This window comes from Bos indicus x Bos taurus, chromosome 19 (genome assembly GCF_003369695.1).
Source record: "Bos indicus x Bos taurus breed Angus x Brahman F1 hybrid chromosome 19, Bos_hybrid_MaternalHap_v2.0, whole genome shotgun sequence".
NCBI classification, from domain to species: Eukaryota; Metazoa; Chordata; class Mammalia; order Artiodactyla; family Bovidae; genus Bos; species Bos indicus x Bos taurus.
This window is the reverse complement of record NC_040094.1, coordinates 56,208,624-56,228,086: the sequence shown is the minus strand read 5'-3', so window position 1 is coordinate 56,228,086 and position 19,463 is coordinate 56,208,624. Positions and strand designations below refer to the sequence as shown.

General features: G+C 49.3%; 1 protein-coding gene across 1 annotated transcript; it reads right to left on the bottom strand.

The window, feature by feature from the left end:
* Window positions 1-728: 728 nt before the first annotated feature.
* ST6GALNAC1 (ST6 N-acetylgalactosaminide alpha-2,6-sialyltransferase 1) lies at window positions 729-18,372 on the bottom strand. Its single transcript, XM_027518954.1, has 9 exons — window positions 17,644-18,372; window positions 4,218-4,917; window positions 3,136-3,304; window positions 2,637-2,808; window positions 2,286-2,424; window positions 1,921-2,024; window positions 1,651-1,740; window positions 1,465-1,564; window positions 729-1,203 (listed from the first exon to the last, which is right to left on the bottom strand). Exons 1-9 carry the CDS (start codon window positions 17,772-17,774, stop codon window positions 1,012-1,014), a joined length of 1,797 nt encoding a protein of 598 aa, XP_027374755.1. The 5' UTR covers window positions 17,775-18,372; the 3' UTR covers window positions 729-1,011.
* Window positions 18,373-19,463: the final 1,091 nt, after the last annotated feature.

The window sequence follows — 19,463 nt, the reverse complement described above, 5'->3', positions numbered from 1 at the left end:
CCCTGCATTGCACGGCAGATTCTTAAACTCTGGACCACCAGGGAAGTCCCAAGGATGATTTTTCTTTTTTTTAGGGATAAAATTGTGATTCTTATACAAATACAAAATGAACACATATCAGAGATTTTTATTTAACTCATTAATTAGTGAAGGAACTGGTAAAAACTGGTTCAAAAAAGAGCCCAAAGTCTGGACACATACATCGGCAGTCTGGAATACTAAAATTAATTTGATAATAGGAACAAGACTGATCACTATACCCATTTTTCATTCAGACAGAAATCATTTTTATTACTATCAGTTTTCTACAACCCAGAGAGTTGTCAAATAGCTCAAAGATAAGGAAAGTTTGCAGACCTTCTGTTAGAATCAGATAACCCCTGGAAGGGTCCACCAGATAGTCTAGAGTGAAATACAATCATGCCTTCAAGATTTCACAGCTGCTAAGTGGAAGATTTGTAATTCAATCCCAAATCTACATATCTCCATAAGTTCAGACTCCTCCTTCTATGCCAACTCGCTTTTGAACAGTGAAAATGTGAAAGTGTTAGTCACTAAGTCATATCCAGCTATTTGCAACCCCATGGACTGTAGCCCGCCAGGCTCCTCTGTCCATGGGATTCTCCAGGCAAGAATACTGGAGTGGGTTGCCATGCCCTTTTCCAGGCGTTCATCCTGACCGAGGGATTGAATCCAGGTCTCCTGCATTGCAGGCAGATTCTTTAACGTCTGAGCCACCAGGGAAGTCCCCTTGGTCTCAAAAATTGAGTCCCCACTTCCACGGAACAGACTCTGCAGAAATTTTTCCAAGGTCTCCGAAACTTCAGTCCATCATTTGCCATCTTGAGGGTGTCCCCTCCTCTGCACTAGTTCGGTAGACCTCTACCCCCGAAGTCTGGAGGGGCTCAGAGCCTGGTGCAGGCGCTGGGAAGATGGCAGACGAGTCTCTGGTCTCCCACTGTGCTCTGAGCCTTAGAATAGCTGAAGGGACTTCGGTAGCCCAGGCTCCCTTCAGATGGTCGGTTTGGAAGTTATAGGACGTTGGTACAGCCGGATAATACCTTCATCATGTAGCCGCTTCCAGAGCGTCCTCTCCAACTTGAAGTCATGGTTGGTGTAAAAGATCGTTCGTTTCCAGGACTTATCGTAGTAGTGGTCAGAGAAGCGTTCGTGGCCCTCAGTGATGAACCCGTAGGCACTCACCTACAGGCAGGCAGAGGAGAAATAAGGCCTGCGAGTGTGTCTCTTGGGCTTCTTCTCTGTGTGTGTTGGGGGCAGGGGCCCTGTGTCCTGGTTCTATCCCTGGGGGTCTGGGTGCAGGACCCCTGGAAGCATGCTTGCATACAGGCATGTGTCCACCCCTCCAACCCTCCCCCGCCCCAGCCATCATCCTTTGCTGAACAGGCCCAGGGCTACCCCAGAGCTGTTTCTCCACATCCGCAGGCTCCAGAAGCAGGGCCTCACCTGGTCACAGAGCTGGAGGGCAGTGAGCAGCAGAAGGGCCCCCGTGGTGGGCCGGTATATTCTCCAGTGGGCAGTGTTCAGAGTCTTAGACCTCAGGAATCTGTGAGAGAGCCCAGCCCCCCAGCTGTCAAGAGGCTCGCCAGGATGAGAGGGACTTGGCCCCTTCCACGGGCTTCCTGCTCTCACCTGTTCTTCATGTATCGGAGCAGGTCTGGGTGCAGCAACAGGTATCTGTCCAGTTGCAAGGCTTCCTGGAAGGCCTCCTGGGGTCTGCGCCTGTGGGCAGGAATGGGTCCTTCATTCTCTTACCTCTCCGGGGGAGGGCCAAAGCGGGATCGTGGGCGTGATTGGTCCCCCATCTCCAGGTGAGAGCTCAGACTGTCCCCACCTGTCCAGCCCTTCACGGCTGCCCCCTCCACAGCTTGTCTGTGGGTGAGGGGAGGGGGCGGTGGGTACCTGAACCAGGAAAGGTTCCTTGATGTCAAGGTCCGATTCAGAAGCAGTGCTTCCAGCCACTCATAGTCCCGGGTGCCTTCCAGGAAGTGCAGGTAGCGGACGTCCTGAGGACCAAGGACAGTGTGTGGTCCAGGAGTCCCGCCTTCAGTGGGGTGGCCTGACTTTGACCCCAGACCACCTGCTTGCTCTCCTCCAGTCTGGCATGGCTGCCCTCCCCGCCCTTGCCCCTCACATGCCTGGAGACTGTACCGACAACAGGCTCTAGACTTAGAATGCTCCCGGTCTCCCTGTCCGTCTCCCTGTCTCACCTGCATCCTCCCGTATCCAAAGTCTGTGGGTGGCCAGACCCGCTCCTCTTTGCTCACCTGCCCCAGAGGCGCGTGCGGGAAACCCCGACTGCCCAGTATAAGGAGTGACTGGGTCAGAGAGAAGGCGGTAAAGCCGTAGAAGGAGGTCCGAGTACCCACATCGTGTTCATAGCCTTTAATGATGGCTCCACTCAGCCTAGCCCGAAAGACAAAATCGGAGCACATGAGGGCTTCCGGATGATGCATGGAGATGGTCGGGGAAGGAAGAAGGGATGGGGGGGTGGCACTAGCCAGCCCAGGACCCTCCTCCACAGCTTCTGGATCCAGGCAGGGAGCACCCTCTGAGATCTCCCGGAAGAGCCCTGCTCTGCAGGAGAAGGGTGGGGGTTGGGGCAGGTGCAGGCTCACCGGAACACGTAGTCGTGGCTGTCTATCTCTGGGCCCACGTGGGAGTTGTTCAGGATGCCCCCGTTGCCCACCACGGCACAGCTGATGCACCGGGAGCTCCCGGCGGGGAGGCTGGCCAGGAGCAGCTGCTGCTGGGGCACCGGGGGGAAGCGTGCCACGACCTTCTGCACCACTGAAATGTGGGGGGCCGGGGGGATTCCACTCAGAGCCCAGCCAGGGCCAGGGGGCCGCCCGGCCGGCCTTTCTCCCAGGGCTGGCTGCCCGCAGGGGAGAGGTGGGCCGGAAGCAAAAAAGCATGGCCCTCTGGGACTTTCCTTATGGTCCAGTGGTTAAGACTCTGCGCTCCCAATGCAGGGGCTGAGGATTCAGTCCCTGGTCAGGGAACTAAGACTATATGCCGCACAGCATGGCCAAAAAATATTTTAAAAATATTTTTTAAAGAAGCATGGCCCTCTGCTGTGGCCTAGCGCACACCCAGGCCCCTTGGACGAGGACTCACAGGAGAAATTGAGCTCCATGAAGCCGAAGGGCGGAGCGAAGTGCTCCAGGCGGTCCCACTCGCTCTGGTTGAAGTGTCCGGAGTCCAGAAAGAGGGTGAGGTTGGGCAGAAAGAGAGTCTGGAGCCAGGGTGACTTGGAGGCTTTGATCTTCACCGAGTCAGGGCAGGTCTGCAAGCCAGAGGATGGGTCAGGCCGGGAGAGGGGCCAGGGAAGCCGTGGGGCAGGGGATGGGGTGCTGGGACTTGGGGGAGGTGGGTGTGGGAGCAGAAACCAGACCTCAAAGCTGGAAAGGCCCCACCTCCGCTACATCTTCCATCCTACCCCCAGAGCCTTCTGGGCCCCCTGGTCATTGATCACCCAGGCCCACCATGGGCAGGATGTATGCTATGGGTCTCATGTACTGTGCGTGGTTGTAGTTATGCGTGCAAACGTCAGGTCTCCCCTCCCGTGGCTGGGGGCCCAGGCTGCTTTCATTAGGGCTGGAAAAGAGGGAGGGTCTTGGAATTATCTCTGTGGGGAGGACAGGGCTGGGCACCAGGTTGGGGCGTTCTTGTCCCTTGGTTCCTGCCCAGTCCTGCCTCTCCCCCTGCTGAGGTCACACTCTTTCACACTTTCTGAGGAGCCTCTGGGTCTCCTGGGGACCAGGGCGGGCCCTTGGATCACACCCTCACCTGGATGAGCCATGTGGGAAAGGGGCCGGGTAGGGGAGAGCAGCGGAGAAGGCAATGGCACCCCACTCCAGTACTCTTGCCTGGAAAATCCTATGGATGGAGGAGCCTGGTAGGCTGCAGTCCATGGGGTCGCTAAGAGTCGGATATGACTGAGTGACTTCACTTTCACTTTTTCACTTTCATGCATTGGAGGAGGAAATGGCACCCCACTCCAGTGTTCTTGCCTGGAGAATCCCAGGGACAGGGGAGCCTGGTGGGCTGCCGTCTATGGGGTCGCACAGAGTCGGACACGACTGAAGTGACTTAGCAGCAGCAGCAGCAGCAGCGGGGGAAAGCAGAGCTTAGGAGCAGAGCCTGGGAGGGAAGGGAGGGGGCCAGCCTCAGGGCTCCGGAGAAGAGGAAAAACTCACCGTCTGCAGGCTGCCGACCTCCAGACTGTATTCGTCCTCAAAATCCCACTGGGGCTCAGACTTGAAGTTGGTGGCCTTCAGCTTCTGGCTTCTCTGGGTGGCAGGGCTCTGGAGAGGGGCCGAGGACCGGGTGGGCTGGGCTCTGTCCTGGGAGGAGGCGGCTGCTGGGCTGGCTCCTCTGGCTCTCTTCCCCTCCTGTCCCCCTCCCCCGGGGGTCTGCGCCCCGGCCCGGTGTTTTGGAAGGAGGGTCTTAGCTGCAGTTGCCAGGCTGTCCCGCAGCTTTGTGGGCACCGCTCCGGGGCCTGTGGGCCTTGCCTTCCGGTCCCCAGATCCTTTGGTCATCCTTGGGTTCTGACTGTTCAGTGATGGCGCCTCGGTCCTGCTGGAGGCCACCCCCCCACCTCCAGCCATCGGGGGCAGCGTGTCCGCCCGGGTGTCCTTGCTCGCCTGCGTCTGCGGTGCTGCCTTTCCGATGGGGGTAGGCACTCTGCCCGGCTCCTCGGCACGGGCCTTGCTGGTCTGCACTCTTCTGCGCTGGTCCGCCGTGAGGGTTGTGGCCTTGGGGTGTGTGTCCCGAGTGCGGGTCCCCTGTACTGACTCCACATGGGTGGTCGCCCTCCTTCTCGGGGTGGGTGCCTGAGACGTAGCATTTTGCAGTAACTCCAGGGACCTTTCCTTAATGTTCTGTTGATGCTCATTCCTAGAGAAAGAGATGACTTTGGATGAAGGCTAAGGTTGTAGAGACTTGAGGAGTGTAACTAGCATTCATTTTTGTGTCTCAAGTGGACTTCAAACCAGTCTTCAGGAGAGGTGAGGGGAGGGGCTGTGCTGGCTGCTTCCCAACTCCAAGCGGCCCCTACCGGCACTGGATCTGGACACTTACTTCTGACCGGTGCGTGCGTGCTAAGTCCCTTCAGTCATATCCAACTCTTCACGATCCTATGGACTGCAGCCCACTAGGCTCCTTTGTCCATAGGATTCTCCAGGCAAGAATACTGGAGTGGGTTGCCATGCCCTCCTCCAGGAGATCTTCCCCACTCAGGGATCGAACCCACATCTCTTACATCTCCTGCATTGGCAAGGGGGTTCTTTACCACTAATGCCGCCTGGGAAACCACTTTGGACTGGTAAAGAAACCTAAGTGGCGGTACCGAGGCTGGGGAGCTGGAACTGGAGGCCAAGGGCAGAGCTGACCCACTCATGTCTCCATGCTGCACCCCCAGCTTCCCGGGCTCACTCCTTGCGGCTCCAGCATCCTCTGTGTTCCCAATTGTGAGTCTAAGAATGAGTTTGTGTGAACCTAGTCCTGCCACCTAATATCTTGTGACTCAGTGGACCTTAAAACAAAGCATAGGTAACAAAGGTATCTTTGTCCACAAGGACATGGGAAAGATGCATGCCTGTTAAGACTATAGCTGCCAAGCTTGATTTTGACAGATCCGCCTTAAAGATGTGCTTCTTATCCTATCATCAGTCCAACACTGCTTAAAAGCAAACTGTTGAGAATTCCCTGAAGGCCCAGTGGTTAGGACTCGGCACTTTCACTGCCGCAGCCCGAGTCCAGTCCCTGGTTGGGGACCTAAGAACCCACAGACTGTGAGATGTGTGTTAGAGATGACGGACGAAAGGCATGCTTCCCACGTGGAAGCTAGGAGGACTTCCTGGAGGAGCTCCCCTCTGAAGAGGATTAGGAGTGGGGGGAGGAAATTTCAGTCCCAGAAGCGTGAAAAGTTGTGGTGTTGGGAGACTTCCCTGGTAGTCCAGTGGCAAAGACTCCACTCTCCCAGTGCAGGGGGCCCGGGTTCCATCCCTGGTCAGGGAACTAGATCCCACACGCTGCAACTGAGAGCTGGCGCAGCAAAAATAAATAAATACATAATTTAAAAAAAAGGAAACTTGGGGTGGGGGTCTTCCCTGGGGGCTCAGTGGTAAAGAACCCACCTGCCTGTGCAGGAGACACAAGGTTCAATCCCTGGTCCAGGAAGATCACACATGCCTCGGAGCAACTAAGCCCGTGCACCGAAACTATAGAGCCTGGGAAACCGAAACTGCTGAAGTCTGGGAGCCCTAGAGCCCACGCTGCGCGAGAGAAGCCATCGCAACGAGAAGCCCGCACACTGCAGCAAACAGGTCCCGGCCTCCACAACTACAGAGAAGCTTGCGCAGCAACAGAGATCCCACACAGCCAAAAATAAATAAGTAAAATTACATATACACACATATAAAAGAGTGGGGATCGGGGCTTGTCCGGCAGGAGATGCTCCCAAACAGGCAGGCAGGACCAGATCATTATTTGCAGTGTATGAGGAATTTAGACTTGAATCATTTGTCTGTCCCAGCTGGTGCTAGTGGTAAAGAAGCTGCCTGCCAATGCAGTAGACATGAGACATGATGTGTTTACACTTTTGAGAAAGTGGCAGCAATGACCCAGGTAGTGACTAAATTATGTGATTAAACTTCAACTCCCAACGATTATGCACATATATGATTGCCTGGGATATGCGGGTTTATATTGCGATTTTCTAAAGGTCATGGACGGAATTTACTGAGTGCTCAAGTTGCTTCCATCCACATGCCGAGAGCCCTGCATCCGTCTTGTCCAGACCCTGGGTGCTCCTGAACTTGTACTCTGTTCGCTAGGCTGCGGTGGGGCGGGTGTAGAGGGGAGCATTGGTTCTATTAAATGACTCGCGTTCAGAGGAATAGGCGAACCGATTCACTCAAGCAAAAAGCCATTTGATACTATAATTCTGATCTACTTTGGAGGTAAATATACACAAATTTGCTCTTAAAAAAATAAACAGAGACTTCCCAGGTTGTTAACTATTTCCCAGTAGTTAAGATTTCACAGTTTCAATGAAGGAGATGTGGGCTCAATTCTTGGTCAGGGAACTAAGATCCCACAGCCAAAAAAAGCAAAACATATATATATATATAATAAAAATATAAGTATATTAAATTATATATATATATATATATATATATATATATATTTCCTGTAACACTATGTGGAAAAACCTAAATGAACTTTTTGGTCAACTAAAAATTTATGCATATATATATGAAAGCTATGATTTTTCTGGTAGTCATGTACAGATGTGAGAGCTGGACCATAAAGAAGGCTGAGTGCCAAAGAGTTGATGCTTTCAAACTGTGGAGCTGGAGAAGACTCTTGAGAGTCCCTTAGACTGCAAGGAGATCAAACCAGTCCATCCCAAAGGAAATCAACCCTGAATATTCATCGGAAGGACTGATGCTGAAGTTGAAGCTCCAATCCTTTGGCCACCTGATGTGAAGAGCCAGCTCATTGGAAACGACCCTGATGCTGGGAAAGATTGAAGGCAAAAGGAGAAGTGGGTGGCAGAGAATGAGATGGTTAGATAGCATCACCGACTCGTGGACATGAATTTAAGAAAACTCCTGGGAGATAGTGGCAGACAGAAGAGCCTGGCATGCTGTAGTCCACGAGGTCACAGAGAGTCGAACATGACTTAGTGACTGAACAACAAACAACAACAATAAACATGAACTAAGTATATCTCCAGCAGGGATCACATAGCTCTATTCCACAAATGAAGCGAAACAACAGCACATCACCTGGGGAGGACCTGGGAGCAAAGAAGTGGCAAAGGTTACAGATCAAGAGCCACAGATACAGAATGACCTGTGTAGCCCAGCGCCCAGAAGCTCCCAGTTGAGAACCAGGGGTGTTTTAAAAAAAGTCCTTTTTTTTTTTTTTTTAAATTTTGCCTGCCCAGCTTCTGCATTGCAGCCTGTGGGCTTTCTCTAGTTCTGACACCAGGGCTTCTCTTGTTATGGTGTGCAGGCTCTAGAGAGCACAGGTTCAGTAATTGTGGTAGGTAGGCTTAGTTACTCTGTGGCATGTGGGATCTTGGTTCCCTGAACAGGGATCGAACCTGCATTCCCTAAACTAGAAGGCAGATTCTTAACCAATGGACCACCAAGAAAGTCCCTAAAGCCAAGTCCATTTTTTAAAGCACCTGTATCTTGTACCTAGATCTTCCTCTCTGGGAAAAAGTCACACTTGAGAATAAAGTTTGTTTCACAGATTATCCCAAGTTCAGTTGATATTTTTATTCTAGCATTTTAAAATACTGACCTTAGGGTTAAAAATAACATTCTTCTCCTCCCCTGCCCTCTCCCCAGAGCCTTCTACAGGGAGAGGGAAGAGAGGCGAGGCTTATAGGAATAGAGAGCGTGGGCAGCCTGCCCCAACCCTGCCTTCTGCTCCCCCTTGTGGCTGGAAGAGCTCCCTGGAATCTGCAGAACCCAACAACCTTGGCAGTATTCAGTAACTTGATCAGGGTTTTATGATTTCTCCTTCCTGGTGACACAGGGAGCTCTGAAAGCAAGTTGAGCCAGTCTCCTGCAAGGTGACATGAAGGGTAGCCATCTGGTGTGTGGTGGTTGTCACCTCCCCATGACTTAACCTCTTAGGCTCCACTGACATGTTTTTGGGTTGAACTTGAGAGAACACTGACTTCCTGGCACTTGGCAAATGGGCAATGGAGCCCAGGTGGGTGGAAAGTAGCCTGAATTCTAGCCCAGCCCCGCCTCTAACTAGCCAGCTGTGTAATCTCAGGCAAGTCACAGGACCCTGTGAGCCTCTGTTTTCTTATCCATTGTGAGAATCTTAAAACCTGCCTTATAAAATGGTTGTAAGGATGTAAAAGCCAGTATAGAAATGGTGTTTCGAACAATGTGTGTGTACTTAGTTGCCAAGTGGTGTTCAACTCTTGTGACCTCATGGACTGTAGTCTGCTAGGCTTCTCTGTCCATGGGATTCTCCAGGCAAGAATGCTGGATTGGGTTGTCATTTCCTCCTCCAGGGGATTTTGCTGACCTGGGATCAAACCCATGTCTCCTGCATCGGCAGGCAGATTCTTCACCTGCTGAGCCACTGGGGAAGACCATTTCCAACAATGCTGTTATACAAATACAGGCATGTCAAATTGGGTCAGGTGCTGACCCTGTGGCGACAGTTAGAGATGCCCACAGCCCCTGTTTGGGTTCATGCATCCGGAGATGAAAATCTATAGGGGTGACAGGCTTCAAGGCCATGGGTAAATAATATTTCCTTGATGGCCCTTAACCACTTAACTGAGAAATCAAGAAATAGCAGGTGGGCATGTTATAAATAGAGCAGTAGATTACCAAAAAAAAATCCAAGGGGGTTGAAGTAATCACCTTGGAAATCAGAATCCTGGAGCAGGGAGAAGACATGGGGACAGTTATATTATTGTATTTATTGGTTATTTCATTTATTTTTTGGCCATTCCCCATAGCATGAGGAATCTTAGTTCCCTGATCAGGGGTTGAACCCATACTTCCTGCAGAGGAAGTGGGGGCCCAGGGAAGTCCTGGGGATGACTGTGTTTTGATATAAGCTTCCTTATTTCACTGAAACATTTGCATGTTACTCAGTAAAACTATAAAGAGAAAACTTAGAATCAAATGAGACATCCTATTGAGAATTTGAAAACACAATGCAATATTTATTAAGCAGTAATTATAGGCCAGGCTTTTGGAGTTATCTGTTAGGAATGAGAGATAAAAAAAGCTATAGTCGTTGCTCTTAAGAGGCTCACGAACCAACAGGGGGAACAGACATGAGTGTAAGTTGATGCAATAACGTGTTATTATGTGGAAGACAGTGGGCACACAGCTTAGGGCATGTTCTGTTTGAGGGGGACACTTCAATCCACAGTGATACCTAAACTTTTGCTCCTCTTTCTTCGCAAGTTTTCTGAATTATTTTTCAATTTACTAAAGCAATGAGTGCTCTTTACTGAAAAAGCAGAAAATGAATTTCAGCACAAAAGGATGTGAACTTGTGATTATACTTTCTCAAAGAACCTACTGTTGACCCCCGAGGGCATGAACATCCAGATCCCTTTTCTTTGCCTATTATACTCACAAATGTAGCTGTATAATATCCTGGAATGTTATTTGGTTGTTTTCCTCCCTGTGTTTTCTCCCTTTCCCAGTGGTGCCTGCCTCCCACCCACCACCAGCAGCTAATGGTCAGCTCCACGTTCATTGTCCCCACGAACACATGTGCAGACAAGAGCTGGAAAATAAAGAATACCCTGCAAGACCTTCTGGCTTTTCCCCTCCAAATACCTAAGCCCTCAAATGGGGAGAAGATTTGGGAAAATAGGTAAATATCTTGGAGAGGGACCTTTCTAGTTCCTATGCCATCATCCCCTCCCTAGAAATATTTACTCTGGGAGGAGGATTGAAAGGAGGCGGGAGAGAAGGGAGGGCTCTAAGGACCCAAGACTAGAGGGCTCCTACTTCCTGGTAGCGTTACCAGGGTCTCTTAAGACCCCTGAAAGGAACTGACTGCATGTAGAAACTGGGAAGATAGAAACCACATCACAGAACATTCACAGGTGACACAGAAGAGCCAAGAGGTAGTGATGATGGCTATCTTGCGGCAAGCTGATGGCTAAGACTCAGCTGCCCTCTCCTGGGCCTTGGCAGCATATCAGACATCCCAGAGCCCTTGATGCCCTCCTGGGGATGGGATAGAGGAGTAAGAATGGCTGAGGTTAAGTTTTTCTTATTCTAGCTAGGGGTCCAGAATCAGAAACCAGAAGGTTATAGAAAACACAGTTTGGTTCTTACACCAAAGCAAAATACAACACCAAACAGAAACCAGGGGACTTCTCTGGTGGTCTAGTAGCTAAGACTCTGCATTCCCAGTGCAGGGGGCCCAAGGTCGACACCTGGTCAGAGAACTAGATCTCCCATGCCACGACTAAGACCCAGCACAGCCAACTAAATATATAAAATTCAAAACAATAACCAAATCAACGAAACAGAATCCAGAGGTCTGATTCCCAGCTCACTCTTCATGATCATCTCTGAAGCCAAAACAAGGCATAGCATCTTCTAGGATACATTTATTCCAGAGTAGGGAAGCCAAGCAGACAGAGACCTGGTCTTTACATATCAGAGAGCAAGTTGGAGATTGGCACCGAAACTTTCGTCAGGTTGGTGCGCTTGTGTTTGTCTTAGAAGGATATGAGAGGTGGACCAATAACCTAGGTTCGAAATCACAGAATTGTCTTAAAACCCTTATCACCACTGCCCCCACCATCATATCTGTCACCAAATCCAGCTGATTGAACTCCTTCTCAGTCTTTTATTTTGGGTCCTGCTGTCATCATAACCTCCTCGCCCCAGGCCCCAAGGACTCTATCTTAAACCACTGCATTGGCCCTCTAACCTGTCTCCTTAAAACTTTCTGTGCCCCAGGGAGTTCCCTGGCAGCTCAGTGGTTAGGACTCATCACTTTCACTGCCTGGACCAGGATTCAGTCTGGATCAGGGAACTAAGATCCTGGAAGCCATGCAGCACCGCCTAAAAACGAACAAACAAATAAAAGCCTCACTGTGCCTGGCCGTCTACCCAGCCTACACTCTATTGACAGAGTAACCTGTGTAAAGCATACATTTAATCAAGCTACTCCCTCACTCTAAAATTTCTTTAAAAAGAAAACAGAAAATGTATTAATAATTTTCTGCTGCACCGGGTCTTAGTTTCAACGTGTGGGATCTTCAATCTTAGTTGTGGTATGTGGGATCTAGTTCCTGGACCAGGGATGGAACCCAGGACCCCTGCATTGGGAGCCTGGAATCGGAACCACTGGACCACCAGGGAAGTCCTAAAATTCTTAATAGCTACAGAACAAAGTTATTTAAGGTCACATTCATTCTTTCATTAGTAAGCACTGACACTGTGATACATATGTACAGTGTCTGGGACCTGCTCAAATTATTGGAGAAATGGAGATGAATAAGACAGTTCTTACCCACAAGAAATTCATAGTCTGGCAGAAAAAGACACATTTAGGGCTTATGACATCAGGATGGATGTGATGGAGAGACATGGAGGGTGGTGCGATGCTGGGACACTGGGGCCAGCCTGTCTGGGTTTGAACATCAGTGACAAGGGTGTCCTTGGACAAGTGATCTAATCTCTCTCATCTATAAAGGAGTTGATGATGCTAACAGTTCCTACTCTCTGGCTTGACACGTGATTAGTAATCATAACTCCGAGACCACTGCCTGGTACACAGTGAACACCTTATCAGTGCTTATTAAATGACCCATCTGTCAGTCTCCCATTCCTGAAATCATCCTTTGCTCCTTTCTGCGCCATTGCCTACGCTACTTCCTCCTTGCTTACGGTGTTCCTGCTTGCTGAAATGTCACCCGCTCTCAGGCACCTTGCAGGCGCTCCCGTCTCCACCGTGCTCTCCTTGGCCTCCCCCCCATCTGCCTGGTTTAGATGACACTTCTCTGTGTGCTCTGGTAGCATCTGTCTCACTTGACTGTACTGGGGACATTATCACTACTAATAATATCACCTGAGTTCTTTTGCTTTGTGTATGTCTCTCTCCTCCTTTGGACTTAAAAAAAAATCCATTTATTTCTTTATTTTTGGCTGCACTGGGTCTTCATTGCTACACCCAGGCTTTCTGTAGTTGTGGTGAGAGAGGTTATCCTCTAGTTACGATGTGTAGGCTTCTCATTGCCATGGCTTCTCTTGTTGCAGAGCATGGGCTCTAGGCACACGGGCTTGGTACTTGTGGTGCATGGACTTAGCTGCCCCACAGCATGTGGGATCTTCCTGGACCAGGGATCAAACTCGTGTCCCCTGCACTGCCAGGCAGATTCTTAAGCACTGGACCATCAGGGAAGTCCTCTCTTGGACTTTAAACCTCTTAAGAGTCAACACATAGGAGGTAGTGGAGAAGCCCAGGATTTGGAGCTCAAATCCTCAAAATTCAAATATCTGTTTTGCTACTTCCGGTTCCTTGGAATTCCCCTTAACGTTTTTGAGCCTCGTAATCTCCATTTTTTTGTGAAAGAATAAAAATACTAATCTTGAACTGCAATTGTAAAGATCAGAAATAACACGTGGAGGGACTTTCCCGGTGTTCCAGGGTGGCTAAGACTTCGAGCTCCCAATGCAAGAGGCTTAGGTTTGATCCCTGCTCAGGGAACTAGATCCTGAATGGTATGACAAAGACCCAGTGAAGCCAAATAAATAAAATAAAAAACAAATAAATGTTTTTTAAAAAGAAGAAGAAGAAGAAGGAAAAACACATGGAAAGGCCCCCGGAGCACAGATTAAGATCTGAAAATTTTCTCCGACTCTCAAATGGCCATGGCAAGCCACAAAGTATAAACATCAATGTGATCAGTTCAGTTCAGTTCAGTCGCTCAGTCATGTCTGACTCTTTGCGACCCCATGGCCTGCAGCACGCCAGGCCTCCCTGTCCATCACCAACTCCCCGAGCTCACTCAAACTCATGTCCATCGAGTCAGTGACGCCATCCAACCATCTCATCCTCTGTCGTCCCCTTCCTCTCCTGCCTTCAATCTTTCCCAGCATCAGGGTCTATTCCAATGAGTCAGTTCTTTGCATCAGGTGGGCAAAGGAGTTTCAGCTTCAGCATCAGCATTCAGCCATGCGATAATGACCTTCATAAACCATGGGGATCTACAGGTGTGTTCTGAACTGTGCATCTCCCTTCCCTGTCTGATTTTGCTCCCACCCTCTGCCCGGGCAGCTCTGCAAGGAAGGGAGGGCATGATCAGTCAAACTGCAAAACTGCCCATCACTTTTGCCTCTCCCTCTCTCTCCCTCCTCTCCTTCAGAATATCTCCTGATTTCCCCCTTCTTGCTGTTCCACTGTCTCTTAGTCCAGATCCTTCTCACCTTGAGTTTTAATGGCTAAAGGTGGCCCCAGCCCCTCCCTTCACACCAGAATAATCTGCCTGAGGAATCATCCAACTCCCTTGGGCGCCACTGCTGGTCAACCCAAGGTGGCAACTCCCTCCTTCTAAACCGTCCTGTTCACTCTGGCCAACTCACTGTCTTAAAATAGTGCTGTCACGAGGCGAGGCCGCCTCCCTGGCTGAAAGCCTTTTGCAGCTGCGCTGGGTCCCACCTTCCTAAATGCCCTTTCTCTGCTCCCCAGAGGAAGCCTTCACGTCCCTGAGGTGGATTCACTCTCGGGTCAGCAGAGAGGACACTAATTTAGGACTTAGGCTGGTGCCCTTGTTCATCCTTTGCTCGCCACACGTCTTTCCCCAGGCACTCACGCAAGCCCTCTCTGTCTCCTAGATGCCATCTTCTCTCTGAACCTTTCGACAGACACAAAATCTTCTCCTCCGGGGGCCACTATTGTTATGGCACCCACTGTCTCTGCTCTCTTGGGATGTAAGAATATAAACAGTTTGGCGAGACATCTCAGTATGTGGCCTGTTTCCTGTCCCTTAAAATCGTGGGCAGATTCAATACCTTTACAGTCACTTTCAAAGTCAGGACCATCGAAAATGCGTGTGCATCAAATAAGAGAGCGTCAAAAGGCACGAAACAAGAACTGACAAAACTGAAGGGAGAAACGCTGTTGTTTGGTCGCTAAGTCGTGTCCAGCCCCTTGCTATCTCTTAAATGGTCCTCTGTCCATGGGATTTCGGAGGCCAGAATACTGGATTGTTGCCGTTTCCATCTCCAGGGGATCTTCCCGACCTAGGGATTGAACCCGCACCTCCCGCCTGGCAGGCAGATTCTTTACCACTGAGCCACCAGGGAAACCCGAAAGGAGACATAGAAAAATTCAAAACTGTTTTGGAAATAACTCAATAACTTTTCTTCTAAAACTAAACACAGGGACTTCCCTGGTGGTCCAGGTGGTCCATGCTCTCAGTGCAGGGGGCCTGGGTTTGATCCCTGGTCAGGGAACTAGATCTCATATGCCACAATTAAAAAGACCCCTCGAGCTGCAAGTAAGACCTCGTGCAGCCAAATAAATAAAAGTATAAATAAATAAAGTTAAACATATACTTTCCTTATAACGCAGCAATCCCACCTCTAGATATTGACCCAAGAGAAATAAAACTATGTACACAAAAGAAGGTTTGCACAACAATGTTCACAGCAGGTTTACTCATGATTCATAATAGGCAGAACTGGAGACTACCCAAACGTCCATCAAAAACAGAATGAGTAAATAATGTGTGGCGTATTCATACAATGAAATGCTTTATAAACTTTAGAGGATCCTCAGATTCACCAGTAGCCCTAGAAATGCAAATTAAAAAGAGAAACATGCTTTTACTTATCAGATGATTAAACTTGAAAACCATTCACAAGATCCAGCGTTGCCGCAGAGGTTGGAGAGAGAATAACTTTCACACCTGTTTGTGTAGGCTTTTCCGAGGATGACTTGATGGTGTCCATTGACTTTTTTTAAAGATTTTTTTTTAATGTACATCATTCTCAAGTGTTTATTGAATTTATTATGATATTGTTTCTGTTTTTTTTATATTTTTGGGTTTTTTGGCTGCAAGGCATGTGGGATCCTAGCTCCCTGAGCAGGGATTGAACCTGCACCCCCCAACATGGGAAGGCAAAATCTCAACCACTGGACCACCAGGGAAGCCCTTCCACTGACATTTAATGTGAACGTATTCATTATGTTGGCAATTCCACCTCTAGAAATCTACCTACGGAAATACATAAGTGCCCAAAGGTTTGTGAAAAATGAGTGGCAACCCAAGTGCCCATAGATGGGGTTGGCTGAGCTATATCCATTCCATAGAAGCTATGCAGCCATGGAAAGGAAGGGAATAGACCTGTATGTGCCAACATGGAAGGAGGTCCGTGATATAGTTGAGTAAAAAAGTCAACCAATGTGTATAGTGTGATAGTGTGATACCTATCTGTCTGTCTGTCCGTCCACCCATCCATCCACCTGTCTATTTATCCACCTACCTATCACCTACCTTTGTTGTGTATTGTTGTTTAGTCGCTAAGTCGTACCTAACTCTTGGAGACCCGATGGACTGTAGCCTGTCAAGTTCCTCTGTCCATGGGATTTCCCAGGCAAGAATACTGGAGTGGGTTGCCGTTTCCTTCTCTCCTTCAACCCAGGAGTTGAACCCATGTCTCCTGCATTTGCAGGTGAATTCTTTACTGCTGAGTATCACCTACCTATCTACCAACTTATCCATCTGTTGTAAGGGTTTGTCTAACACAAGTTAAAAAGCACAGATTATGGAACCAAAACGTCTGGGTTTGGTTGCTGGCCCTGCAGCCACCAGCAGAATGAACTTGGATCATTCGTCTAAACTTCTGTGCCTCAGAATACTCACGTAAGCATTCGTAAGTTAACACGCATGAAGCATCTAGAATCGTGCCTGGCATATACTGAGCACTGTAGAAGTGTTAGCTACAATAACATGGTAATTGTTTCTACACCAAAGTGTCAAGGGTGTTTATCCATGGAGACTGGGGAGGGATGGGGTATCAGAGGGAGACCTTTGTTCTTGCTTTGCCTTGGTGTATCTTTTAAAACTTCATGAGGGTATGTTTTATTTTCAAATTCTAAGAGTAGTGAGACAAAATCACTCAAAATACACTGAACCTGGAAAGGTAGGGGTCTCTCCCTGCAGGGGATGTGTTTATCAGAAAAATGGCCTAGAGTGTCCTTTTGAAGGATTCACTTGGGACCCAGGATTTCAGCTGCCCCCCTAAGTGAGCAACGTCTCATTTTACTGACAAACATCTCAGAGACTGCACGATTTAGAAATTAATGGGAGACTTCCCTGGTGGTCCAATGGCTAAAACTCCAAGCTCCCAATGTAGGGGGCCCAGGTTTGATCCCTGGTCAGGGAACAGTAAAGAATCTAACTGAAGTGCAGGAGACCCAGGTTTGATCCCTGGGTTGGGAAGATACGCTACAGAAGGAAATCGCAACCTACTCCATATCCTTGCCTGGAGAATTCCATGGACAGAGGAGCCAGGTGGGCTATAGTCCATGAGGTCACAAAGAGTTGGAGATGACTGAGCGACTAACACTTCCACTTTCAGGCAACTAGATCCCACATGCCTCAACTAAATACCTCATGTGCTGCAACTAAGACTCGGTGCGGCCAAACAAATGAACATTTTATTTTTTTAAGAAAGAAATATATATATATATATAAAGAAATTAATGGAATTCATGGGATAGATCATTTGCTTTAGTATACAGAGAATGGCGTATAATGAACCCCAAAGCTGAGGTTATTACTCACAGACCTAGAGGGGAAAATAGTTTTCCACCTATGCCTTCTGGAGACCAGACCAATATTTGTCCCACTCCTGCCTCTACCTCCTCTGTGTATAAGCCCCATGGCCCCCATTTTCCTGTTATACCACCTCCATGTCCCCCCAGGTCTCCCCTTCAGGCTTCATAGCCCATGATTCCTGACAACCTTTGTGATCCCTGACAACACCCGTCACCGCAGAGGTGTCTCAGACATTCCCCATTCTCCCCGGGTTATCATTTTCCAGTTTCTTCTAATAAGCCACAGGGAACTTGGAAAGGGCAGACTCTTACCTGCTAGGCTTTGTGTTAGGTTCCTTAATAAAGGAGGGCAGGGTGAAGAGGAAGAAGATGAGCACAGCCAAAAGCAAAAGCCCCCGGACAGTTTGGTCCAGACGACAGAGTCTCCTTGGGCAAGGCCTCATGTTGCTGGGTCCGGCCTTGCAGGGAATTTCTGCATGTCCTGGGGCTCTGATGTAGACAGCAAACAGTTTAACTGCTCAGATCTCCTGGTCAGGGTGTGCACCCTTTTGTCTTAAAAACGAGCCACTCTGGTGAACGCAGAATCTTTCGGAGTGTGCCAGGGAAGGGAGCCGCCTTCTTTGCCTTATGAAGGCTCTAGAGGCTGGCGTGGCTTGAAGGAAGAGAAACTCCTTCTGTGCAAACAAGTTCACCTTCTTTTCCTGCTGTCTCTGAAGCCAATTTCTGAATGTGGAACTTTAATGAGAAACACACACACGTTACATAGAACCTCACTGTCATCAGGTCGCAAACCCTGGGGGACCCTGGACAAGTACCTGGGCTGGAAGGGCCTTGCACAGCCTCCATCTTCAACGTGAGTTTTACAAGAAAACACAGGGTATGCATTTAGGTTTGACACCCCCTAGCCATCTTCCTCTGAGAGACTGTGCAGCCTTGGATGGGAGCTCTCAGAACATCTTGTTTCCCGAGTTATTTTGAAGGGTGACTCTCAGTCTTGGGTGCCCATTAGAATCACCTGGGAAACTTTAAAACATCCTGATGCTCAGGCTGCACCTTGACGAGTCAAGCCTGAATCTCCGTGGAGAGCTAATTTCCATGCATGGGCATTCTTTACCCCAGGTGATTCCGATGTGTGCCCACGTTGAGAACCACAGATGTGCAGCCATTCTGTTCGGTCTTCACTGCTTCTCATGCAACGTGGTGAGCTTTGCATGCATGAATGCAACCCTCGCAGCCACCCCAGGAGTGGAACACTGTATTAGCCACCTCGTTTTACGATCGAGGAAACTGCCTTTGTGCAGGGGCATCTTGCCCAAGATCATGGAGTGAGCCAGTGGCTTGGGGGACTGGATCCAACTGACCAGCATACTTACTCACTGCTCAGCAGCGTCTCTGTGCCTTGATATGAAAAGCACAAAAACACAGGACACTTGGGGAAAAGGTACAATTCAGAGGAATAATACCAAGATCAGGGGTAGAAAACAGAAAATTCAGAGATGCCGCCCTTCCTAAAGTACTGTGGCTTTTCCGTTTTTAAAATGACTGCTGGCAGTAAGGTCGAACCACGCAGTCGAGTGGGAGAGGTAGAGCTTGGGACAACCGGGCTTTGAAGAACTTGGGACCTAGGCTCCCTGCTTAGTCATCGCAGTGTGCACTCCCCAAATGCACAGCGTCCAATTCTTCACCTAAAGTTCTTGGTTTTCACCCAGGTGATGTGCCAGCAGATGCTTGGATCACCTTCCCCGGGGAGGATGAAGAGCTACAGACAAGATACTGTAACTCGCACTATTCCAGCAGATGGCCTGGAAGCAAGGAGAGCAAATACGCTTAGTACTGGTCCTGTCTCTTGTCTCTCTGTCTCTGCGCACCTAACCTGTAAGTGTTCCAACACCGACTCCATAATAAACATGTTCTTTGTAGACCCATATCCGCCCACGGCTCTTCGCCTTACCTGACACTTGGCCCTGGGTTCGCCTGTGTACTTGGCACACGCAGTCCCCCGATATCCTGGTGCCTGTTTGCGAGGCCAGGCAAACACCCTGCACAGTGGGAAGGGGCTTTCTTACCCACCCCGTGGATTTGCCTACATGCAGTGTCTCTTTCATCTCACCTCGTGTTTTGCAGAAGGCACT